The sequence below is a fragment of the Dermacentor andersoni genome, chromosome 7 (assembly GCF_023375885.2).
Source record: "Dermacentor andersoni chromosome 7, qqDerAnde1_hic_scaffold, whole genome shotgun sequence".
NCBI lineage: Eukaryota > Metazoa > Arthropoda > Arachnida > Ixodida > Ixodidae > Dermacentor > Dermacentor andersoni.
This window is the reverse complement of record NC_092820.1, coordinates 366,883-393,700: the sequence shown is the minus strand read 5'-3', so window position 1 is coordinate 393,700 and position 26,818 is coordinate 366,883. Positions and strand designations below refer to the sequence as shown.

The 26,818-nt window shown below is 45.9% G+C and overlaps 1 protein-coding gene across 3 annotated transcripts in view; it reads left to right on the top strand.

Moving 5' to 3' along the window:
- The window catches only part of LOC126535679 (saccharopine dehydrogenase-like oxidoreductase), a 227,825-nt gene that overhangs the window by 72,207 nt on the left and 128,800 nt on the right, over positions 1–26,818 (top strand). For all 3 annotated transcript variants that reach the window (XM_050182499.3, XM_050182501.3, XM_050182500.3), the window contains exons 3-4: positions 5,117–5,197; positions 13,289–13,418. In XM_050182499.3, coding sequence (XP_050038456.1) covers positions 5,117–5,197; positions 13,289–13,418 — 211 coding nt within the window. The remainder of the gene's footprint in view (positions 1–5,116; positions 5,198–13,288; positions 13,419–26,818) is intronic.

The following is a 26,818-nucleotide window of genomic DNA, read 5'->3' as shown; positions in this document are numbered from 1 at the left end:
TTGCTTTGGTGGTCAGCCAAAAAATGTATGTAATACATTGTTAGATAGCTGTGCATGTCTGCCATGTATGTGAGAAGTTACAAAAACATATTACTTTTTAAACACGAAAAATTATTTTTCGATTGATTGTGTCCAGCACCAGCATTTCTCCAACATGCTCTCAAGCTTGCCAACCTGGGATGCAGACGACAAAGAGAAATGATTCCATGAAGCATGATCTTGCTGACTTCAACTGCAATGCAGATGACAAAGAAATGGTGTCATGGCCTGCGGTTCATTGCCAAGAGATGCACGCTCTAATGCAATGTGTGCCAGGTGAATCGTACAGCCATTGCAGGAGGAATATCATGATGTGTTAATTTCATCAAGGAGTCCTGCAGAGTTGGAAGGTACATTTCATGCCATCTATAAATAGGAATATTGGTATTTATATAGCCAGTAAGTCAAGAATGAGCACTAATATTGGTCATGCAAGCATTTTAAGAGATATAATGCAGTGCGACACATTAACATGCATTGCAACATACAATGCAGTGTGACATACAGGGAGCAGAACGAGAAAAAAGGGGGTTAATCAAGGGGCCCGATTTTTATTTATCATATCATGAGAAGCCAACAAACAGACACCAAGGAAAGCATAGGGGAAATTACTTGTTTTAATTATCAATTTGATTACTAATTGAATTAAAGAAATGATAAATTAATGGCAATGAAAGTGAATAAAAAAACAACTTGCCGCAGGTGGGGAATGATGCCACGTCTTCGCATTACGCGTGCAAAGACGTGGGATCGTTCCCCACCTGCGGCTAGTTTTTTCATGCAATTTCATTGCCACTGCAACGATGTTTAATTAAAGATGAGAAGCAGCAGGTAAACAGCAGCCTAGCAGCAGCGAACAGCCCGAGCTGTCTTGAAAATCACAGCACGGGTTGGCGTCATCTCTGGGCTGCTATCGGCCGTCTGCTTCATTACATTGGCCCCGGGTGTGAAACATAGTCATCCTGGTGATTTAAGGAGCAGAGAAAGATGAGGGAGTTGAAATAAAGCTTCAGCCGGCTAACATGCACTGTCTCGCGACCTCGACAATGAAGGCCCAGTGATGGTGTGACGGGATCAACAATATTGTTCACAGGGCAGGAGGCGTCGAGGATCCAGTGCAGACTGTGGTACTGTGCATGTAGTTTAAAAGAAAGGCCAGGCATGTGAGGTGGTATCCATAGGCAAACAAGGGAAACAGTAGGGAAGGTGGGCGTGGCTTGATGACTGTCGCATCTTGTCATCTGATGCCCCTGATCCTCGCTGGTCAACAAACGAGCCAGCTGGCGGCAATCTTCAGCGTATCGGGCAACTTCTGAAATAGTGGTGCACTCAGGAGTGTCAGGTCAGTAAGACAGGATAGTATCCAGAGGACAGAAAGGCTTATGCCCATACAAGAGAAAAAGAAGAGAAAAACTGGTGGTCGCTTGTGTCGCGGTGTTATAAACGAAAGTAACAAACAGGAGTACGGTGTCCCAATTGGTGTGGTCGGACGAGATGTACATCCTCAACATGTCGCCCAGTGTTTGGTTGAAGCGCTCCGTGAGACTGTTTGTTTGGGGGTGACACATGGTCGACTTCCAGTGAATGATCTGGCATTCGTGAAGGAGGGGTTGTATCGCTTCTGACAAGAAGACATGACCCCTATCACTGGGCAATTCTCGAGGAGCATGGTGGCGAAGGATGAAGTTGCGAAGAATGAACATCGCAACGTTGCGGCGGCAAGAGCCACGGTCTCGGCGCAGCACGTCAGGTGATCGACGCCAACAATAATCCAGTGGTTTCCACATCCGCTGGGTGGGAGTGGGCCATAGAGGTCGATGCCTATGCGTTCGAATGGTCGAGCAGGGCACGGTAGCAGCTGTAGTGGGCCAGTAGTGCACAAAGGGGAGTTTTGAATAGTTGGCAGGTGGACGTACTGATTGAACCTACTGCAGCACAAACTGATGCATTCCACGTGAGTAACATCGTTGACACAGCCTTGTGAAGGTTTTTAGGACGCCGGCATGGGCGCTTTAAGGGTCAGCATGGAAGTACGCGCACATATTGAAGCGCATGGGACGAGGGATAGCCAGAAGCCATTTTCGACTGTCAGGCATATAGTTGCGGTGGTAGAGGGCGTCGTCTCGCATGGCAAAGTGCGTTGCTTGATGGCGTAGCGTCCGCGCTGAAGGAACGACTGATGGAGCGGCAAGGTAGTCGAACAGCAGGGCAAACAGTGGGTTCTTGCATTGCTCGGAAGGCATGTCAATAGGGGTCAGTAGTGACGGGTCTGAGGTCGGCGAAGCAACAGAAAGAGAAGCCACATCAGGTGTCATCGGCGAACGGGAGAGCGCAAAAGCATCGGAATGCTTTTGACCATTGTGGTATATGACACGAATGTCATATTCCTGCTGGCAAAGTGCCCAACGGCCGAGGTGGCCCAACTGGTCTTTCAAGGAGGAGAGCCAACAAAAGTCATGACGGTCAGTGATGATGCTGAAAGGACGGTTGTAGAGATAAGGACAAAACTTGCCCGATGCCCAAATGATGGCTAAGCATTCCTTCTCTGTAACAATGTAATTCATCTCAGCTTTTTTAAGGGTACGACTGGCTTAAGCTATGACATATTCTTCATGTGTGGCTTTCCATTGGGCCAAGACTGCACCAAGGCCGACACCACTGGCGTTGCTGTGAACCTCTGTTGGTGCAGTTGGGCCATAATGAAGAATTGGCGGGGAAGTCAGCAACTCCCGTAACTTGCCTAAAGTCTCATTGTGTCCTGATCACCACGCGGAAATGTCTTTTTTTGCGGTAAGCAGCTTCGTCAAGGGTGCAATAATAAAGGCGAAGTTCCGCATGAAGCATCAAAAATAAGAGCACAGGCCTGGGAAACTTCGCAAGGCCTTGATAGATGTGGGCTTCGGCAACTCGGCGACTGCACGAAGCTTGTCAGGATCAGGGAGGATGCCGTCTTTCGAGATGTGACCCAAGACAGTTAATTTTGGGGCAGCAAAACGGCACTTCTTAAGGTTGAGCTGTAGGCCAGCAGAAGTGAGACAGGTCAGGACATCATGCAGACGGGTGAGATGTGTCGGAAAATCCTGTGAGAAAACCACTATGTCATCCAGGTAACAAGTCTTCCATTTGTGTTCGCAAAGGATGGTATCAATCGTGCTCGAAGGTATTGGGAGCATTGCAGAGCCTGAAAGGCATAATGTTAAACTCGTACAGGCTATCGGGAGTGATGAAAGCTGCCTTTGGGCGGTCAGCCTCAGCCATGGGAACCTGCCAATAGCCAGAGCGGAGATCTAAGGACGAGAAGTATTCGGCACCTTGCAGACAGTCAAGAGCATCGTCGATCTGAGGCAGTGGGTAGACATCTTTTTTTTGTAATTCTGTTTAGGTGGTTATAATCAATACAAAACCAAATGGTGCCACCTTTTTTTCGCTCTAGAACTACAGGTGACGACCAAGAGCTTTGAGAAGGCTGAATGATGCTGCGCTGCAGCATGTCGTCCACTTGTTCTATGATAGCTCAGCGCTCTTCTGCAGAAACGCGATGCGCACGCTGTCACAAGGGGGCATGGGAACCGGTGTCGATAGTATGAGAGACATTTGTCAGGTGACCCAAGGACGGTTCGTTGCAGTCGAACGAAGAAATGAACTCATTCAGTGGAGTACGAAGTTGAGTGCGATGAGACAGCGAAAGGTCGACGGTGATGGCGTTGTCGAAAACTGCTGAAGGCGGGGTTGATGAGACGGAACTTATGGCATCCATATGTAAACGGGTGGTACCATCGTCAACGTCAAGGTCTTCAATACACGTGACAGCTTGCACAAATCCTAAGGTCTCACTGCGCAGTATGGTCACTGGATACCGGTGCGGAGTACAGATGGGTATCAAAGCGGATTTTATTTATTTATTTATTTATTTCAGAATACTGCAGGCCATTGCTTGGCCCAAGCAGGAATGAATTTACATTGTTACATAACCAAGAGAATAAAATTTATACAATATTAGCAGCACACAGATACGAAACATACATATTATCAGGTAAGTGGACGATGTAACGCATCAGAAAAATTTTGTGAGGAAAAAACAGATGCCGGTAACGAATTCCAATCTTGCACTGTTCTAGGGAAAAAACTGTATTTAAATCTGTTAGTTTTGACAAAAAGGGGAGCAAGTGAATGCTCATGAACGCTCAGAGTCCTTCTCACTAGAGGACGCTTAATGCACTCTGGAAGCTGGAGCTTATTTTTTTCTGTTAAACTATTAAACAAGAATATCAATCTATTAATCTTTCTGTGGGTTTCTAGTGTATGAATGTTATTTGAGATCATTAACTGCGAGGGAGTCTTCCCTTTTGTATTTTCCGTATATAAACCTAACCGCTTTCCTATTGACTTTTTCAAGGATCATATCTTTTTTCGTGTATGGGTCCCACACTACTGAAACATATTCAAGTAAAGACTGGGCATTGTAGGCTTGGCTCGCCTGGTTTGTGGTGGTTGTTGACATCCTGATTTCCAGTTTTGATGAAAAGGGACCGAATTGGGGTGGTAGTTCATGTACGCGGTGGCTACTTCTTGATGTGGGAGCTGTGGCTGTCTGTAAGGTGTTAGAAGTGATGGCGGAAACTTGGGGGCAAAGGTGCATTTACCCAGCACCTCCACCAGTAGTGTCTCGGGCAAAACAACAGAGACAGCCGTGAGTCCACGTCTTTACCGGAACCAGAGAAAAAAAAATGTTCTCCTCTTCCAACCCCCTAGCGTGTACATGCCACAGTGGATGACTCGTATGTCATGGCATCTGTCAGTATACTCGAGATGAATTTGAACCACTTTGAACTGAAGCATAACTGCGAGTCGGCCTAGTTGGAACAGATTCATTTTTAACCAAACTTGTTGCGCACAAAACAAACGGACAAAAAAAGGAGCAACACAAGCATGAGTGCTTTTCCTTGCGATTGTCCTTGCGCTCGTCCTTGTGTTGCTCCTTTTCTTCGTCCCTGTTTGTTTTGCGCACAAAAAGTTTGGTCAAAAATGAACCATTTTCTCATTGCTAATGGCGATTGTTCCCATTTGTTCTCTGCAGTACCGTTTCTTTGGACGCCAAGTGGTAAAGGCCTGCATTGACAGTGGCACCCATCACATTGATGTCAGTGGAGAACCGCAAGTGAGTTCTTTTTTTTCTTCTTTTGCATCACAACTTTGTACATAAACTGCAGAGGGCCGTGTGAATCTTGACTTTGGCGTTTTCGGATATTAATAGTTGAACTGGGTGTGAGTAGAAAGTGAATATAAATATCACTGTGTTGATGTCAGGCACTACCTATCACCTACTGCTACTTACCCTATTAGGCACTACTTTCAATTTTAGGAAATAAGATATATCCTCATTTGAAACAGAAATTAAAGTCTATGCACTCACAATGGGGAGGGGACCCGTCGCAATAGTGTAGTTGCTCAATAGAGAGGGGGTCCCCTTTTTATTCTATCGCACTTTTATGTGCACAGAGTCAATGGTTAGTGCTTGTCACAACGTGTCGTTATTCATTGGCTCTGCGGCCACTGAAGCGGCACCTGCCTAAGCCCTGCGCTTTGCTCAGTGCCATTTCACTCTCTTCTTCAGGAACCGTTCATGTCAGGCCTAGTGGTGAAGCATAGGACAAAAGTACACGTACTGTAGAAGTCAAATTGGGAAAATAATATAATAATGCAGCAATGTTAGAAACAAAACTTTAGAAAACACTTAACCCAACAGGATTCAAACCCGGGACCCTGCAATCATAAGCATAACACTTTTGCGCGACGTCACGAAACCAGACGGGAATGTCAGCTGCTGTCGCCGCATCACTGTAGTGATGGGCCCCCTCACTATATTGACATTCTAAAGTCTAAGATTAACAGAAATGTGAACCTAACAGATGGCCATAGCATTAACATGACAAACACAAGAAAGGTGACAGGACGTATGATATAAAGTAGAGAAAATGCTGGGCTATTAAGCATTTCATGCTGATGAAGAATAGTGCAACACACAAAGGACAAGAAGTATGACATGAGTGCACAGTTAGCAACTGGGGCTTATTGACAAAAACTTGTATACACAGTATATTACATAGCACACACATGCAATCATCATCAGCCTGGTTATGCCCACTGCAGGGCAAAGGCCTCTCCCATACCTCTCCAACTACCCTGGTCATGTACTAATTGTGGCCATGTTGTCCCTGCAAACTTCTTAATCTCATCCACCCACCTAACTTTCTGCCGCCCTCTACTACGCTTTCCTTCCCTTGGAATCCATTCCGTAACTCTTAATGACCAGCGGTTATCTTCCCTCCTCATTACGTGTCCTGCCCATGCCCATTTCTTTTTCTTGATTTCAACTAAGATATCATTAACTCGCGTTTGTTCCCTCACCCAATCTGCTCTTTCCTTATCCCTTAACGTTACACCTATCATTCTTCTTTCCATAGCTCGTTGCGTCGTCCTCAATTTAAGTAGAACCCTTTTTGTAAGCCTCCAGGTTTCTGCCCTGTACGTGAGTACTGGTAAGACACAGCTGTTATAAACTTTTCTCTTCAGGGATAATGGCAACCTGCTGTTCATGATCTGAGAATGCCTGCCAAACGCACCCCAGCCCATTCTTATTCTTCTGATTATTTCAGTCTCATGATCCGGATCAGCAGTCACTACCGGTCCTAAGTAGATGTATTCCCTTACCACTTCCAGTGCCTCACTACCTATTGTAAACTGCTGTTCCCTTCCCAGACTGTTAAACATTACTTTAGTTTTCTGCAGATTAATTTTTAGGCCCACCCTTCGGCTTTGCCTCTCCAGGTCAGTGAGCATGCATTGCAGTTGGTCCCCTGAATTACTAAGCAAGGCAACATCATCAGCGAATCGCAAGTTACTAAGGTATTCTCCATTAATTTTTATCCCCCATTCTTCCCAATCCAGGTCACTGAATACCTCCTGCAAACACGCTGTGAATAGCATCGGAGAGATGGTATCTCCCTGCCTGACGCCTTTCTTTATTGGGATTTTGTTGCTTTCTTTATGGAGGACTACGGTGGCTGTGGAGCCGCTATAGATATCTTTCAGTATTTTTACATATGGCTCGTCTACACCCTGATTCCATAATGCCTGCATGACTGCTGAGGTTTCGACTGAATCAAACGCTTTCTCGTAATCAATGAAAGCTATATATAAAGGTTGGTTATATTCCGCACATTTTTCTGTCACCTGATTGATAGTGTGAATATGGTCTATTGTTGAGTAGCGTTTACGGAATCCTGCCTGGTCCTTTGGTTGACGGAAGTCTAAGGTGTTCCTGATTCTATTTGCAATTACCTTAGTAAATACTTTGTAGGCAACGGACAGTAAACTGATCGGTCTATAATTTTTCAAGTCCTTGGCGTCCCCTTTCTTATGGATTAGGATTATGTTAGCGTTTTTCCAAGATTCCGGTACGCTCGAAGTCCTGAGGCATTGTGTATACAGGGTGGCCAGTTTCTCTAGAACAATCTGCCCACCATTCTTCAACAAATCTGCTGCTACCTGATCCTCCCCAGCTGCCTTCCCCCTTTGCATAGCTCCCAAGGCTTTCTTTACTTCTTCCGGTGTTACCTGTGGGATTTCGAATTCCTCTAGACTCTTCCATTATCGTCGTGGGTGCCACTGGTACTGTATAAATCTCTATAGAACTCCTCAGCCACTTGAACTATCTCATCCATATTAGTAATGATATTGCCGGCTTTGTCTCTTAACGCATACATCTGATTCTTGCCAATTCCTAGTTTCTTCTTCACTGCTTTTAGGCTTCCTCCGTTCCTGAGAGCATGTTCAATTCTATCCATATTATACTTCCTTATGTCAGCTGTCTTACGCTTGTTGATTAACTTAGAAAGTTCTGCCAGTTCTATTCTAGCTGTAGGGTTAGAGGCTTTCATACATTGGCGTTTCTTGATCAGATCTTTCCGTCTCCTGCGATAGCTTACTGGTATCCTGTCTAACGGAGTTACCACCGACTTCTATTACACACTCCTTAATGATGCCCACAAGATTTTCGTTCATTGCTTCAACACTAAGGTCCTCTTCCTGAGTCAAGGCCGAATACCTGTTCTGTAGCTTGATCTGGAATTCCTCTATTTTCCCTCTTACCGCTAACTCATTGATCGAGTTCTTATGTACCAGTTTCTTCCGTTCCCTCCTCAGGTCTAGGCTAATTCGAGTTCTTACCATCCTATGGTCACTGCAGCGCACCTTCCTGAGCACGTATATCTTGTATGATGCCAGGGTTAGCGGAGAGTATGAAGTCTATTTCATTTCTAGTCTCGCCGTTCGGGCTCCTCCACGTCCACTTTTGGCCATCTCGCTTGCGGAAGAAGGTATTCATTATCCGCATATTATTCTGTTCTGCAAACTGTACTAATAACTCTCCTCTGCTATTCCTAGTGCCTATGCCATATTCCCCCACTGCCTTGTCTCCAGCCTGCTTCTTGCCTACCTTGGCATTGAAGTCCCCCATCAGTATACTGTATTTTGTTTTGACTTTACCCATCGCCGATTCCACGTCTTCATAGAAGCTTTCGACTTCCTGGTCATCATGACTGGATGTAGGGGCGTAGACCTGTATAACCTTCATTTTGTACCGCTTATTAAGTTTCACAACAAGACCTGCCACCTTCTCGTTAACGCTATAGAATTCCTGTATGTTACCAGCTATGTTCTTATTAATCAGGAATCCGACTCCTAGTTCTCGTCTCTCCGCTAAGCCCCGGTAGCACAGGACATGCCCGCTTTTTAGCACTCTATATGCTTCTTTTGGCCTCCTAACTTCACTGAGCCCTATTATATACCATTTACTGCCCTCTAATTCCTCCAATAGCACTGCTAGACTCGCCTCACTAGATAACGTTCTAGCGTTAACCGTTGCCAGGTTCATATTCCAATAACGGCCTGTCCGGCCGCCATTGGAATTGTCCGGCCGCCACAGGCCGCCACATGTAAAAAAGCTGTTAAGTATAGGCAGCCAAGAATAGATTTCTATCTGCTACAGCAACACAGGCGTCCTGACAACACACACGTCACCATACTTATGAATAAGGAAAGCTTCAGCAATCTCTTGCACACTGTCCTTTTTGTGCCTCAACAATGCCGTCATGTTGTCTACATTCTTAAACGAAGGTGAATAGTGCTTGAACAAGGAGTGTCACTGGAGTCAATCTTTCGACAAAGGGACTTGTCTTTGTCGGGGCAGCAACTGCATCTTTCCTTAGCAGCGTTTTTATGTACACATAGCAGCTTGCTCTCTAGGAAGAGGAGGAGGAGAATAAACCGGTGCACCAAGTAAGCAGAAGTCAAGTTATTCAAAAAAAAGGGAGAGGGGAGGGGGAACAAGGGGGAGGAGAATATCCACTGTGATGGTATAGTGGCTTTGATGTTAGGATTGAATCCTGGCCAGTGTCTGCTTTTGGATGGGCGCAAAATGCAAAAAACACCCATGTACCGTACATTGGGTGCATATTACAGAACTCTGGGTGGTCAAAATTAATCCGAAGTCGCACACTCTAACGAGCCTCATAATCAGATTGGGGGTTTGGCATGTGAAGCCCCAGAGTGCAATATTTTGAGGGGGGGGGGGAGAGGGGTTGCGGCGTTTGCATTTGTAGAGAGGCAAGAAGTAGGGGAACTGCTGTGGGTTTAGAAGTGTGGCAGATAAAAGGAGACACAGTTTTGAATGTGCAAACTCGTGCTGACATTACTGTAGGCCCATCTTCATGGAAACCAAAAAATAATGAAGATATGCTGTTTGAACACAGGAAAAGAAAAGAACAAGAAAAGGAAGGAGAAAACGAACACTGGTAGAAGAAACTAAGTTTTATAAAGACCTGTTTTATAAAGATCTTTATAAAACTTTGTTTCTTCTACTCGTTCTCCTCCTCTGCTGAGAATGACAAGTGCCCTTGTCGAAACATTGACTCCAGCGGCATTCCTGTTTTGACCCCTGCTCTTCACTTCATGCCTCCACCTTCCTATAAATTCCTCTCCTGCTTTGGATTTAAACCAAAGTTTCTTTGCCATCTTGCCCAACAATGCATTAATAATTCTTTCATCCCAAAGACCAGCATCAAACGGAATTATCTTTATACCCCCATCACCGCAATCAAGAGCTCCAAGACTGTAATTCATGTGGCCTTTTGCTAATTTTGGTAATTGGTAATGAAGATATTGTTATATTATTTTACTGCATAATGCTTGTAATTCCCCATTCCTTCCTGCAATGCCCTCAAGCCTTGGAGGCATGTCAAACAAACAAATAAATAAATAGGTGTGCCTGCTCAAGACAGTGTTCTGAAGGTGTAATGCAAATCACGAGGGTTGCAATGTGGGCTTGCTGGTAACGCATCTTGAATAGGTGTACAGTAGCGCAGTTAAAAGACAGTACAGAAGAAGTTAGTGCTTTGTGTGTCCCTGTGTGTCTTCTTTTGTCCTGTATTTTAATCAAACTACCGTACGCCTATTCAAGATGTAATGCAGAAGCAGAAAATGGCCCGACATATTTGCTTGATGTTAGCTGATGTTGCCAAATAGTATGTCGGAGAAGAAACAGATGTAGTTACTGTTCTAGATTTTAAAAAAGTAAAAAAAAAAACAGGTCAAGCAAGTTGGCTTAGATTCATTGTTTAGGCACATTGCAAGAAATGGGGCTGAAAAAAAAAAAGTGAAACAACTACCATTGAAAAGATACCTGAAAAAAAGAAAAGCAGGGGGTTGTGGGGTAATAAAATCTCAATAAAATGAATAACAGCACGAAGTGGCAAACAGGGTAAATGTTACCAATGAAACGTTTCTCAGGAAACTTTTTTCTACTTCTGCTTTCTTGTCGCCTTTCTTGTTAGTACTTTAATTGTGGTTCAATCATTATCAGGCTGGTAACGATAGTTTCAGGGTGTCTACCAATCGGGAAAACCGGAAATTCTTAGGGATCTTGAATATTCTGTAAATACCTACTGAAAACTCGGGGAATTTGTGCTTCTATCAGAGAAAATTAGGTGTCATTTTATTGAAAGGGGACGAAAGTCGCCCTAATTCTGGCTCGAGTAAAAGAGAGGAATCATAATGAATTGTCTTTGAAGCTGTGTCGTCGGTTGGAGGAGTTGCCAGTCAACGACCGATTTTTGGGACATGCCCGATAATGAGGACGGCTTCGGGGCACCACCACATGCCCCATAGAGTCAATACAAGGACGTCTGAAATTTCGTACACAAGAACCCTTCGCCGTCCGATTTTCCTGACAGTTTGCCGCGACCGCAGGTTCGAAACGTCATTAATAAAACCACCACCACCGCCATTTTGATTATCTCACCACCTCGAACCGGCGCACTCGCACGCAGATTCGCTGGCAGCCGTAGCCACCACCGCGGCAGCGCGAGGCCTAGCTGCTTCGACTTTCGCTATTATGCTTCTTGCAGTTAGGTGCCATGTTTGTCCTTCAAAGAATTCGCCACTGTCAGCAATGACACCGACTCCGCCTTTGTAATCTGTGCGATTGGCTTCGAAACTCGGAAAGTATGACGCGTTGTATAATGCAGATTCCAGAAAGTGAACTTCGCCTCTATACAGAAATGTTAAGCAGTGAAGCATATGCCAAGTATTGCGGTGTAGCTTATCAAGCGTGGAAAGGAAAATTGTCACTGGACACAGTACGTATTCTCTAATTATATACGCGCGCACCCGCTGTCTCCTGTCACAGTACGAGCACCGATATGTCTAATAAGTGTACTGGCAGGCCTTCAAAGCTTTTTCGGACATGCCTGTGGCGATTTGAGCCCTTAAGTGCAGTAAAGGACGTGCATCCATATTTGTCGGACTGCCCTATATTTAGGAAGTTTTAGCGGCCCCTAGGACGTCCGAAAAATCGGACGTTGACTGTACTACTGACCAAGAGGATGCTTCAAATATTCCGTAGGGCGAACGCGCGGCAGAAATAGAATGAGAACACAAAGGACGGTCGCTTTGAGGAATGATCGGGAAATTAACTTTGCCGCCTCTTCTTTGAAGGAGCTTGAGCTCAAAAAGGAAAGCGTTGGCTGACACCGAGGTGGAGGTGACCCTCATCCAAACCAAAATAAACTCATTAAAGCAATGAAACGCAACACTGAGGCATTGTGCATGGGCTGAGAGTATGTTAATTAGGACAGTTGAGGCTGACTTTCCAGCTGCTGAAAGAGAAACCCAATTGTGACAGAGTTTGGGCCTAATAGCAATAAGCTTGTTATCAATTGTTGGAAATAGCTCATTTTTGAAAATGTTTGCTTCTGTATGCATCTCTTTTTGTTTGTATTTGAAAATGTTCGACCCGATTTGCAATGGACCTTATCATTTTTTTATCCAAGGATATTTTATTCGCTGTGCATTTTACTATGACCCCTCCCTTCAGTTTTCTATTTTGAATAAAATAAACATTACTCCTTACTATTCAAACTGGATTAAGTCGTTTGTTTTATTTTTTAACATGCTTACTAGAGAGTTACAGCATCGGGCGACATGGTGTCAGTCTGTTTTGACATAAAACAAAGTTTTGTGTCACTTGGAGAATTTTGCAAAAGCACTGGGGGAAAACCTGGAAAACTCGGGGAATTCGAAAGTGTCAGCTTAGTAGACACCCTGAGTTTATATAGTGTTTAATTCAAACCTTACGATGACCACTACTTCTGTTTCTAACTGAGCAACATTGGGAAAGTGTGAAAAAGTTTAAAAAGAGGGTACTTTGATGTTGAAACTAAGAAGAATATTTTTCTGTGTGTCAAAGTCATGCAACTTTTATTCTATGCTAGACAGAGCAATGAGGTTGGTCTTATTAGATTTCTTGGATAATGCAGGAGCTGTTGATATACTGAAAGAGAAATCTGAATAACTTAAGTTTCTCGAATTTACTTAGAAAATAAGTGAAGAAATGCTGCATAAAATGGGAATAAAATAATAAACGAAAGTGAACCTCATTTTCAAAATAAGCTTGTAAAATGACATGTATACATTCTTGTTTTTGGCACAACAACTTGGAGAATGAAAAATGTAAAAAATTGGGATCCTACGACCGAGCTCTACCATTAACAGTAGATCACACTGTACATATTTTTCATGTGTTGACCTCTAGTGGGCCTCGTCAAGCTGATTTATTTGCAGGTTTCAGCCAAGGAGATCAGCCAAGGTAAAGAGTTGCTTTGACTGATGCCCCTCTTGTGTCCCCCCACAGTACCTTGAGCGAATGCAAATGGAGTTCTACGATGAAGCCCGCGAGAAGGGCATCGTGGTTCTGGGCTCTTGTGGCTTTGACAGCATTCCTGCCGAGATTTGCCTCATGTACATGCGGGAGCACTTTGAAGGTATGACATCAAGCTGTGCTTGAGCACCGCTTGCTTGCCAGTACCAACACAGTGGCCTGTGAAAGCATGAGGGGCAATGTTCTCAGGTAGCACACACTTTCACACTTACCATTATAAACAATTTCCTGGTGGATACACCAAGTGAGAAGCAAAATGGTGCTCCACAAAGTCTGTCTAAACAGCATTCTGCATCTGTTGATACTTTTTCAGTGTAAAGAGCTGGCCTCTGAAATGAGTTTCATTGTAAAATGTATGACAACTTTCCTAAACTCAGGTCAGGAAATTTGCAGCATTGAGTGTGTGTGGTGACGCACAACTGGGATAAATAAAGATCTGTACAATAGGCCTTTGTCTTGCTGTAGGCCCGAGTTCATCGAGTGAAAAAAAAAAAGTTATTGTTTATATTCATGTATGTATTTGTTTCCTAGTATTACTGCAATCCCCAATGGGGACTTTAATGGGTTAGGAATAGAAAAAGATGTTTTGCAGAAGCTGGCAGGGAAACACAACAGGCTACACTATCACACAGTGGTCGCAAGTAACTTCTAAGTGCAGCAAAAATGATGCCTTGGACATTCAGACAGGCAGATACAGTAGGTAATAGTAGGTTTGTATCACCTGAAACTAAACAACTAGTATGTCACTGATTTATTCATTTCAGTCTCTTACGGTTGTGAGAAACAAGACTATTTAAAACATTGATTTCATGTTTCAAATGAAGGAGTTGGATGTAACTTATGCCTCTTAAATGTATCCTTTTTCTTGTGTTGTAAGTGCTCCTGGCCCACATTTATGGGGCCTTCAGCGGCATAAGGCGCATGAGAAGTATCGGGAACACTAGGAATCATTCTGTTGTAAACATGTACTGCAGCAGTGCCAATTCGCATTGATTATGCAAATAGTTTATAGAGATGGGGGGGGGGGGGGGCCTCTACGGGTGCTGCAATTTCCACATTTGAGCACAGGTTGGCACTAGGTATAAGGACAGTGGGGGCAGCTCTCTTGGAGTGATGTTGGGAATATATGGTGGCTATTGCAACCAAAGAAAAGGATTTGCTCAACAAATATTGTATGCACACACACACTGAAACAAAATCATATAAGTAATATAAGATCAAAGCATGTTCTTTTGAAAACACATGTACGTATTGAGTATTAGTCAAACAAACTAAAGAATAGAAACATGTAAAACATATAGGTAGTCAAACCTTAGTATATAATGAACCTAGTGTAGTGGGTAATATGCATGTGGCACAGTGCGGACTGCCACCGCTGTGGCGCGAGACCCGAGCTCGGGCTGTTGATGCGAAGCGCTAGGACTCGTGATCTAGAGCTACCTGCAATCCCTCGAACGAGCTGCAATAAACCCCATTTCATTTGGTGGAGCTGTGGGGTAACCTCCGAAGCTGGACGCTACCGACTGCTGCGACCATGCCTGACAAAACCACCCAGGAAGATGCACCACAGCCTCTGACGGTCATCGTTTCTGGTGCATTGTGCCAGCGTGATCCTGCCATCTTTAGTGGCACCGACGATCATGACGTGGAGGATTGGTTGTCATCTTACGAACGGGTGAGCCAGCGTAACAAGTAGGACGATGTCACCAAGTTGCACAACGTGCTGTTTTACTTAACCGGCATCGCGAACCTCTGGTTCCGAAACCACGAACACGATTTCACAACATGGAGCAGATTCAAGACAAGTTTCACAGAAGTGTTCGGGCGCCCCGCTGTGCGCAAGGTTCGCGCAGAACAATGCTTACGGGGGCGCGCGCAACATCACGGTGAAACGTTCACAAGTTACATCGAAGATGTCATTGACCTGTGTAAGCACGTGAATCCGTCAATGGCGGAACAGGACAAGATAAAACACATTATGAAAGGCATTGATGAGGACGCATTTCAAATGTTGTTAGCGAAGGATCCGCGTACCGTGGCTGAAGTTATCAATTTGTGCCAAACTTTTGACGAGCTACGGAAACAACGCATCTTAGCTCGGCGTGCACCGCCTACGGAAGATTCGTTAGCAGCATTGGTTATTGGCGACAACCACACAACTTTGCTGACGCAAATAAAAGAATTTGTGCGCGAGGAGGTCACGCGACAGCTCTCGATTTTGCCGACCACAGAGAAGCCTTCTCAATATTTGGCTCCAGCGATCCGACAAGTAATTCAAGAGCAAGTGACCGAAGCTCTTCCACCTCCGTGTCAGCCGGCTCCCGTGGCCGCGCCTCTGACGTATGCTGAAGCCGCTCCACGGGCGCCTCGTCTGCCGCGATTCTCTCCTCCGCCTTCAGCGCCTCTCCAGCCGGTGTTCTCTCATCCACCTTCGCCTCGCCAGCCGGTGGCTCCCTTTTTCGGCGCACAGCAGCAAGGTACAAATCCTTGGCGCACTGCTGACAGCCGCCCAATATGCTATGCCTGCGGTGCACCGGAACATGTAGCGCGCTTCTGCCGCCGGCGCTTGCCGGCCTTCGTGGGCACCGCGCAACCACCCAGCTCCGGCTTCCGACCATTCCGTATGCCTCAGCGACCACCATCGGAAGTCTACGCTGCTGATAACATACCAGCACCGCAGTCACAGCTCTACAATACTCATCGCTCGCCTTCCCCTCGTCGGCGCTCACTCTCACCCATGCGTCGTAGGCCCAGTGCCAGTACTACTGAGGCGGAAAACTGACTTCCGCAGTTCCTGAGGCACGAACTGCGTCATCGTCGGAAATTAAAGTCCTTGTTTTTCCCCCGCTAACATTATTGAAGTGTCCGCTGATGGCATCAAATCTCTTGCGCTCGTAGATACAGGTGCTGCTGTATCCGTGATTAGTGAGAAGCTTTGTCGTGCATTATGGAAAGTGACCATGATGTCTTCGGTACTATTGCTTAGAACAGCCAGTGCACAAGTTCAGCCAGTCGCTATGTGCACTGCCAGCATGCTGATTCGATACATATTGTATTCGATTGATTTCTTTGTGTTAACTTGTCGCTCCCACGATGTGATTCTCGGTTGGGATTTTCTGTCGTGCCATCACGCCGTCATTGACTGTACACGTGCTGAGGTTCAGTTCTCCGTTCTTTGCGACTTGCCATCTCACGATTTTCAAATTCATGATGTTAGCAGGATCTGCGTAGCTTCAGATACTGACCTTCCCCCTCACAGCGCGGTATTTGTCCCTCTTTCATGCGCATCGCTTGCTGAAGCGACGGTCATGTTTTCACCTGCTGCAGTCTTCATTCGCCGCCAGCCTATATTGTTGCCTTTCGCCCTCCTCACGGTTCACCATGGGGCTGCAGAAATACTGATTTCTAACCCAAATTCGTACACTTTGGCTTTGCACTGTGGCGAGACTATTGGTACCATCCAGACTGTGGACGCTGACGTTATTGTGCATTTCCCTGTTCTCGACGACGTGGATACTGCCAACGTAACAGCCCTTGGCACCCCATGTGCCATCTAACCGAGTATCACCGGATGTTTTTTGTCGCTCTATTGCCGATGACCTCGAGCCGACACAACGTGAGCGGCTTATTACTCTTTTAAATGATTTTCACGCCTCTTTTGACTGCAACCAAGCATTACTAGGCCGCGCAAGTACCGTCTCTCACCGCATTGATACGGGACATCACGCACCATTGCGCCAGCGTCCGTACCGCGTGTCATCCACCGAGCGTCGTGTCATCTCCGAGCAAGTTGAAGACATGCTTGAACGTGGTGTTATCAAGCCATCCTGCAGCCCTTGGTCATCGCCCGTAGTATATATCATTAAGAAAAAAGATGGCTCGATTCGTTTCTGTGTGGACTATCGTCGCCTCAACAAGATTACACGAAAAGATGTCTATCCTCTACCGCGCATAGATGACGCCCTGGATTGTCTACATGGTGCTGAATTCTTTTCTTCTTTGGAGTTGCGATCGGGCTATTGGCAAGTGCCAGTGGATGAATCTGACCGCTCGAAGACAGCTTTCATTACGCCTGATGGCCTGTATGAGTTTACAGTAATGCCATTCGGCCTCTGCAATGCACCCGCGATATTCGAAAGGATGATGTACAATATTCTACGAGGCCACAAATGGAAGACGTGCTTGTGTTATTTAGACGATGTGGTAGTTTTCTCCCCTGATTTCACCACTGACGTCTCTCGTCTACGCGAAGTCCTTGCCTTACCACCGCCGGGCTTCAACTTAACTTGAAAAAGTGCCGCTTCGGAGCCCGCCAGCTGACCATACTTGGCCATGTCGTGTCCAAAGACGGCGTCCTTCCCGACCCTGACAAATTTCGTGCTGTCGCAAAATTTCCGTGGCCGACTACAGTGAAAGAGCTCCGAAGTTTTATCAGTCTTTGCTCTTATTTTCGACGCTTTGTGCGCAATTTTGCCTGCATCATCGCTCCCCTGACGAAGCTCCTGGCTGGCCCTGGTGACCTTCGCGGCTGGACTCCGGCATGTGACCAAGCCTTCACCACTTTGCGTCGTCAGCTTACCTCACCGCCTGTTCTACGCCACTACGACCCGAGTGCAGCGACTGTAGTTCATACCGACGCCAGCGGCGTTGGTCTTGGAGCCGTCCTTGCACAACGGAAGCCTGGCTTTCCAGAATATGTGGTTGCATATGCGAGTCGTGCTCTCACGAAGGCAGAATCCAATTATTCTGTCACGGAAAAAGAATGTTTGGCTATAGTTTGGGCCTTAAACAAATTTCGCCCTTACTTGTATGGCCCGTCCGTTTGACGTTGTGACAGACCACCACGCGCTCTGCTGGCTTGCGTCACTGAAAGACCCGTCGGGGCGTCTTGTACGTTGGGCTCTTCGGCTCCAAGAATTTGACATTCGCGTCATTTATCGATCCGGGCGCCAACATACTGATGCAGATGCGCTCTCCCGTTCGCCCATGCGATCCGCCGAAACGCCACCTTCATCCATAGAGTGCCCGGTTGCTGCGCTTGCTGTTACTGACATGTCGTCTGAACAGAGAAAAGATCCGTGGATTGCGTCTCTCACTGACATTCTTAGCAGTTCTTCAACGTCTACATGCTCTCGAGCCCTTCGTCACCAAGCCACCCACTTCGTGCTACGGGACGCCATCTTGTACCGCCGAAACTATCAGCCAGACGGTCGCAAACGGCTGCTAGTCATCCCTCGCCATTTGCGTTCCGACGTATGCACGTATTTCCATGCAGACCCACAACAAGCTCATGCTGGCGTCCTGAAAACCTACGAGCGGCTCCGCCAGCGGTACTACTGGCGTGGCATGTATTCTTATGTCCGCAAATACATTCGGTCATGTGCAACCTGTCAGCGACGCAAGACATCTTCTCATACGACAGGCCCTCTGCAACCTTTACCGTGTCCTGCACGTCCTTTTGATCGGGTTGGCATTGACCTTTATGGGCCTCTTCCATGTAGTGCTAACGGAAATTGTTGGATAATTGTCGCAGTAGACCACCTCACAAGATATGCTGAAACTGCTGCACTTGCTTCGGCTGGTGCTCGCGACGTTGCCGCATTCATCTTACGGCATTTCGTCTTATGGCACGGCGCACCGCGAGAACTGCTCAGTGACCGAGGCCGTGTCTTCTTCTCCGAAGTTATTAATGAGCTACTCGCCGCGTGCCGCACTATTCACCGCACCACTACGGCGTATCACCCACAGACTAACGGTCTAACGAAACGATTCAACCGCACTCTTGGGAACATGCTCACCATGTATGTTGCGTCTGATCATTCCAATTGGGACGATGTCCTCCCTTTTGTGACGTATGCATACAATACCGCCGTTCAGGCTACCACAGGCTTCTCACCATTTTTCCTTCTTTATGGACGTGAACCATCCACTACCCTCCACACTGTACTACCATACCACCCGATGCCTCTGAATTCACCCCTCTTTTCGAAGTTGCTCGCCATGCCGAAGAGTGCCGCCAATTGGCTCGCTCGTTCACGTCGGATACCCAAGGAATCCACAATGATCGCCACGACAACGATCAGCCCACACAGTCCTTCGCCATGGACTCTCGCGTCTGGCTTCGGCTGCCCTTCCAAGCTCCGGGCCTTAGCCCAAAGCTTGCGCCGAAATATCAAGGTCCGTACCGGATCGTCGCGTGTACTTCGCCTGTGAATTATGTGGTCGAAGCGGTGACACCATCTTCGGACAAACGCCGCCGTGGCCGCGAGACCATTCACGTCAGCCGCCTGAAGCCATACCACGACCCCCTTATCGTATCATCACCTTAGGTTGCCAGGATGGCTCCTCTTCGCCGCGGGGTAAGTTGTAGTGGGTAATATGCATGTGGCACTGTGTGGACTGCCACCGCTGCGGCGCGAGACCCGAGCTCGGGCTGTTGATGCGAAGCGCTAGGACTCGTGATCTAGAGCTACCTGCGATCCTTGAACGAGCTGCAATAAACCCCATTTCACTTGTTTTAGTGAAATCCACCATATGTAGCAAGCTTTTTTCATCTCTGGATCATAGTTCTCTTAGAGACCCTGAGACAATTTTGTACAAACGGACTGAGTCGTTAGTATAGGCCCTTCTGATCATTAAGTGACCCATTTAAGTGCTTTGTGTCAAGCGTGTAATTTATTATAAGGTTTAAAAATATGCATTGCTATCGATTGCAGCAGCAGTGCTCCCCTGAGTTTTCAGCTACTCCCTCCCAATTGACATAGCCCAATTGACGTCAGTTGGGTGAGCTTATCAGATTGGTTACCCAGGTTGCATTACCGATAATTTTTTTCAACGTTATGGTGAACAAATGTTGTTTGTAGTAGTTGGAATGTTAGGCGATTTGCTTTTATACAAATAATGTAACAGAAAGAGAATTCATGATGGCAATTTATCTCTACACTAGAGCACTTCAGGCACACGGCAAGTGTCGTCTGCTTGTGTTACAACATGCTCCATGTTGAAGCAAGCTGCACGATCAGTGTTGGTCTTTTTGCGAGCAACATGCATCGCACTTGTAGCATTGTGGGTTGCAAACATAGTAGTCAGCGACATGTCAAGCTGCAGAATCGTGTCCCTCTGCAAGGCAACATGCGAGCGGAGTGGCTGCAGTGCATCGGGCTGTTGCTATCTGATTGGCGCCAGCATCTACGTGTATGCAGCTGTCACTTCACGCCGGAGGATTGCTACCACAATACAGAGCTCTAACATGTCTGGTATATGTGACTGGGCGTTTTACCAGATGAGCGGAGGCACAAACATAAATGGCCTGCACAGTGCAGCCACCTGGTGGCACAGAGCTCAACCAAACAGAGGTAATATAGCAGTAACCAAGGGCATTCTATTTTGCTGCTGATATAAATTTTCACTAGAGCAATCGTGGACACATTGTTTTTTTAATGTTATAGAACTGAACAATTATAGGCCCATTAGCTTACTTCCAGTATTGTATAAAATATTCACCAAGATAATTTCCAATAGAATAAGGGCAACACTGGAATTCAGTCAACCAAGTGAACAGCCTGGCTTCAGGAAGAGATACTTGTCATGATCCACCCAGGTTCGTGAACAAGGGAGGGTTTGAGGCACCCTCCATTAGACGGGCACTCATGAATCAGGTAATCGAGAAATCTGCAGAGTACAATCAGCCTCTCTGTATCGCTTTCATAGACTACGAAAAGGCATTTGATTCAGTAGAAATACCACCAGTCATAGAGGCATTGCATAATCAAGTACAGGAGGCTTGCATAAATATCTTGAAAAATGTCTGCAGAGATTCCACACCTACCTTAATTCTCCACAAGAAAAGTAGAAAGATACCTATAAAGAAAAGGTTCAGACAAGGAGACACAATCTCTCCAATGGTATTCACTGTGTGCTCGGAAGAAGTATTCAAGCTATTAAACTGGGAAGGCTTAGGGGTAAGGATGAACGGCGAATATCTCTGCAGCCTTCGGGTGGCAGATGACATGGTCCTGTTCAGGAACACTGGGGACGAGTTACAACAAATGATTGAGGACCTTTACAAAAAGAGTGTAACAGTGGGGTTGAACATTAATATGCAGAAAACAAAGATCATGACCAATAGCCTGGCAAGGGAACAAGAGTTCAGGATCACCAGTCAACTTCCAGAGTCTGTGAAGGAGTACGTTTACCTAGGTCAATTACTCACAGGGGACCCTTATCATGACAAGGAAACTTATAGGAGAATAAAAATGGGTTAGAGCGCATTCGGCAGACATTGTCAGATCCTGACTGGAAGCTTACCAGTATCAATTAAATGAAAGGTGTACAATCAATGCATTCTACTGGTGCTAACGCATGGGGCAGAAACTTGGAGACTGACAAAGGAGCTCGAGAACAACTTTAGGACTGCACAAAGAGCGATGGAACGAAAAATGTTAGGCATAACATTAAGAGACGGGAAGAGAGTGGTGCGGATGAAGGAGCAAACAGGGATATCTGATATTCTAGTTGACATTAAGAGCAAAAGAATTAAACTGGGCAGGTCATATAATGCATAGGGCAGATAACCGGTGGACCATTAGGGTTACAGAATGGGTGCCAAGAGAAGGAAAGGGCAGTCAAGGATAGCAGAAGACTAGGTGGGGTGATGGATGGATGGATAGATGAATAACTTTCTTGAGGTCTGTCAGTGCGCGCGATTAGTGCGCAGTGGGCCGCTCCCACGTCTGGACAGAGAGGCCATGCCCCTCTGCCGCGTCGCGGGCCCGATGGACAGCCCAGAGCTGTGATTCAAGGTCCGAGCTGCGTAGAGCTCAGTCCCACTCTTCCTTGCTGGTCCTGGCCCCCAATGCCGGTGGAGCAAGGCTAGCTATATCCTGACAGTAGTGACACTCATGGTGAGGGTGCGTGTCCGGAAATATATTGTGTAGGAAGGCCTGGCATGGGTAGGTGCACGTCTGAAGCTGCCTGTACGTGACTTCTTGTGCTTTATTGAGTGCTTTGTGCGGTATCGGCATGGTTTTCTTGAGTAACTTATAATGCTGGGGGAGATCGTTGTAAGTGATGAGCGGGTCGCGCTCACTCTCCCATCCTGCCGAAGGGAGTCCAGGCTCGCACGGTGATTTAGGTGTCGTGCGGCCTCGTGTGCCATTTCGTTCAAGTTAGGGAGCGGCCCCTCCAGTGGTCCCATGTGTGCCGGGAACATGAGCGATCCATACTACAGGCACAAGTTCCCATGTGGCTCAACATTGTAAAATATGCAAGTGCAAGGCTATGTTTCGTGATACTACGATATTGAAAAAGAGCCGTGATACCACCGCCCGACAATTATCGGAAGCTTTCTTCATACAGTCATAGGGCTCACAGTGTATTAGTATGTCTTCTTTAACCTTTCTTGAAATTGTACTCAAGATGAAATAAACATTCATTCATTCATAACCTTGTACAGCGCTGAATATGGTTTTTTGGATTCTGTCACACGAGTGCACTCTGGTGATCGGATGTTGGTGGTTCCTGCACATGGTGCTCACTGTGCATGTTCTTCTAGATTCTGCGCTCTATAAAGGAGTGACACAATAAAATGTCAGTTGAGAGTAGTGCCTTGTCCTGGGTCGTGTTTCTTGTGTCCGTTGTTTTGCGCTATTGTTTTGGCCTAACGGCGGCAAAGCAAATAACTGATCTCAATAATAAAACACACCTAATGTCCTGCCCTCAGCATCAGATGAGACTAAACGATGGCTGATTTCACCATTTATTTCTTGCTGTCAGGGTAGAGAGCAACTAACAAGCGTGAGTTTAGATCTCGGTGGGCACATGTGAGGGAGCATGCGAGACGCCATTGTTAGTGGTGTAAAATACAGCCTGCCGAGTATTGGCAGTTAGACTGTGCATATTATAGAATAGAATAGAATAACTTTATTTTTATCTACTTGATGGAGGAGGCTGCAAGTAAAAGCTGCTGTTAACAGCACAAAATGTAGACAAGAGACGAGGCAAAAAGACACCACAAGTGCTGCTTACAGATACACACAGCACTTGTGGTGTCTTCTTGTCTCGTTTCTCGTCTACATTTTGCACTGTTAACAACAGGATGGAAAACCAACAAGCCCAAGCTGCTATTCTAGCGAAGTAAAAGCTGCTCCAGTAGAGGCAGCTTGACGAGGCCCACAGCCTTCCCTACAGAATATTCAGCAACAGCCCACATATGCAAACACATATGCATCATGCTTATTGTAACGGATACGAAACGCGTGGACAAGAAGAGAGAAGACGAAGAGAACGAGGTGTTTGAGAGGCTGGGTTGCGCTACGATCACGCTACGATCATCGTTAATCTGTAAATAAAACCATTTCTTTGCAACTCTTCGTAGCAATATATATATATATATATATATATATATATATATATATATATGTTTTTCGTGTAAGCGTATCTTCATTGTCCCCGGCCGAAACGTCAATAAAACCGCTTCATACGCGCGTCTGCGCACTGTGTATATATATACATATATATACACTCTCATGAACTCACATACTCGCATATACGCATGTACACCCATACCCATATACATACAGAGTTACTGGTGACTAGATCAAAAATACTTGGGGTAGCTTGTGTGGTTCTCGTGGTGAATACAAATGAAATAAGAAGACGCCGTTGAACATTATATACATACATATATATACACATATATATACACACATATATATATACACATATATATACACACATATATACACACATATATATATACACACACATATATACAGTCGAACCCGACTATATCGAACCCGTTTACATCGAATTATTCTATATATCGAACAATTTCTGGTCACGGTATAGTTACAATGAGTATATATAGCAAAAATTACGCTTACATCGAACAAATATTGCAGTGACTCCCGATATATCGAACGTCAAGCGGCGGAAAAGTGCCCCCAGAAGTTGGCTTTCCCTCGCGGTGGCGGGGAAACCCGGCGGCGCGGCTCCATCCAACCGCTCTCCCTACCGTGACCGCGCTGCCTCGGGCTGTTCGGGCGAGCCGTCGACACTCCCACTGTCGCGCATAGTGAAGTCTATTATCCTCCCTCTTTCTCTATCATCTTTCACTTCCCACTCCCTTTCGCCTGACGACGCTTCGCCGTGCTCCCTCACGGGTTGCAGAAACAAGCGTCCTTCCTTTCTTTAGATCACTATCTATCGACACTCCCCAGCAAAAAATGATCCTGGCCCGCCGACAGCGCTTGCTCAGACAGCCAATCAGAGGCTCTTGTGCACTCTTCCTGCAAGATGGCGAAAGTGCGAGTTATCTGGCTGCTTCTCTGGTTTATCGTGTTTGCGCCTTGTGGGCCTTCTCCCGCAGTGTGGCCGTGATGAAGCGGCAGAATTCGCCTTTCGTCGTGAAGATCGAAATCATAAATCGCGTCGAACGCGATATCCCCGCAGCGTGCAAGATTCCGAGGAGCACTCTCAGCACGATTAGGGCTAAAGTGGCCAGACTCTCAACCCGGTGCCCATTGCGCCCGACGCGTACGCACGGCCGTGTACGAGGCGTTCTTCATACGTGCCGGTTTCCGCGTGCTCGGTGATGACTGTAAATTCTGATGAATGCGACGAAGCCGTTGCCGGTGTTGCCGAAGTTTGGAGCGAGCTGTCAAAATTTCCGGGACATTCGAATCAACGGTGGACGAGTTTGTGAGTGCAGATGATGGTGTCGCGACGACGGTAGATCCCGAAACGAAGACTAACTACATCGCCGACATCGCACCGAGCACAAATGAAAGTAGGTACGTTGAGGAAAGCAACTACGGTCCTTTGCCCACATCCTCCCAAGTGATTGGTGCACTCGCATTAGTCTGGTGCTTCTGCGCGAATGCGGAAGGTTGCGGCCTCAGCTGCTCGGACTCCTTAGACAACGTGGGGAAGTGCGTGCGTCGCAGGCAGCGAAATTGCCCAAGCAAAAGAAAATGCAGGGCTAATTTATGCGAAACTAAGCTAGTTTCGTCAATAAAGTGATTTTATAAATGGGATGTGCTTTTATGACATCCAATTACTTAGCAAGCTTATATCGAATTATGCTCTATATCGAACTGATAGGCGTTTTTTTGCGAGTTCGATATAGCCGGGTTTGACTGTATATACATACACACACATATATATATACATACACACATACATTCATATACCCGTATATGCATACATCCTCGTATGCATACCTACATATATACACACGCATATACAGAAGCATATATATACACTTTATATACATACTAGATGAGGATGTACACTTAACCAGTAATTTAAAAATCCTGCACATACAAGTCTCTCAGTTGTAGGGCCGTTATTTGCGTGACATCAACGCCTAGATTATTATATTTATTTAGAAGCATTGGCATTGTGTATGACAACTTTTCCCTTAAATAATTTGTTCTGGGTGTGACCACCCACCATATCTTGAATTGTTTCAGTGTATCTGGGTCCATATTTTATTTAGGATATTTTATTTAGGAATAAATTTAGGATACAATTCGTTTTTGCGATGTATTTTTGCAAGCAGTTCAGGCGTTATCCAAGGTTTACGAATTTTTTCGCCTAAGGTAATTCTTTTTTCGGAAAAGTGGTACTTGTATACACCAGAAATTATATCTATGAACTTTGTATATGCCTCTTCAGCGTTTGTGATTCCGCCGTGGTTGCTCAGTGGCTATGGTGTTAGGCTGCTGAGCACGAGGTCGCGGGATCGAATCCCGGCCACGGCGGCTGCATTTCAATGGGGGCGAAATGCGAAAACACCCTTGTACTTAAATTTAGGTGCACATTAAAGAACCCCAGGTGGTCGAAATTTCCGGAGTCCTCCACTACGGCATGCCTCATAATCAGAAAGTGGTTTTGGCACGTAAACCCCCCCCCCCCCCCCCCAAAGCGTTTGTGATTTGACCGATAACTTCCAGGTCACAGGTTAACATCTGAGTTCTAAAAGCCTCAAGGTTGGCTGCTGTAATTGGCTGATAAGTGAAGCATATCACATCCCTCTTGTCTCAAAAACTATGTTTAGGTATCATGATAAATATTGGAAGGTGATCGCTTATGTCGTATGATAGCACACCGGCGGTTATGCTTTCGTTTTGCATATTTGTTATGAATAAGTCGAGTAGAGTTTCACTGCTGTCTGTAATTCGGGTTGGCAAAGCAATCAGATTTTCAAAACCGTTTGACGTTGTTATAGTGATCATTGCTTCCTGGTATGTGGAATTTGCAGACAGATCTATGTTAAAATCACCACCAGATATCAAGAACAAGTTATTCTCGGAAACAAAATGCATAAACTGCTCATAGATACAGAAAAAACTAGGAAGGCTCCCATGTGGGGGCCTATAACAAACAGAGAACACGTATTTGCCAGCACGTGCCGTAAGTATTTCGAAGTTGTCACATGCACTACAGAACGATGGAAGCAATTCACGATTCATTGCATCTTTCAATAGCAACATAACACCG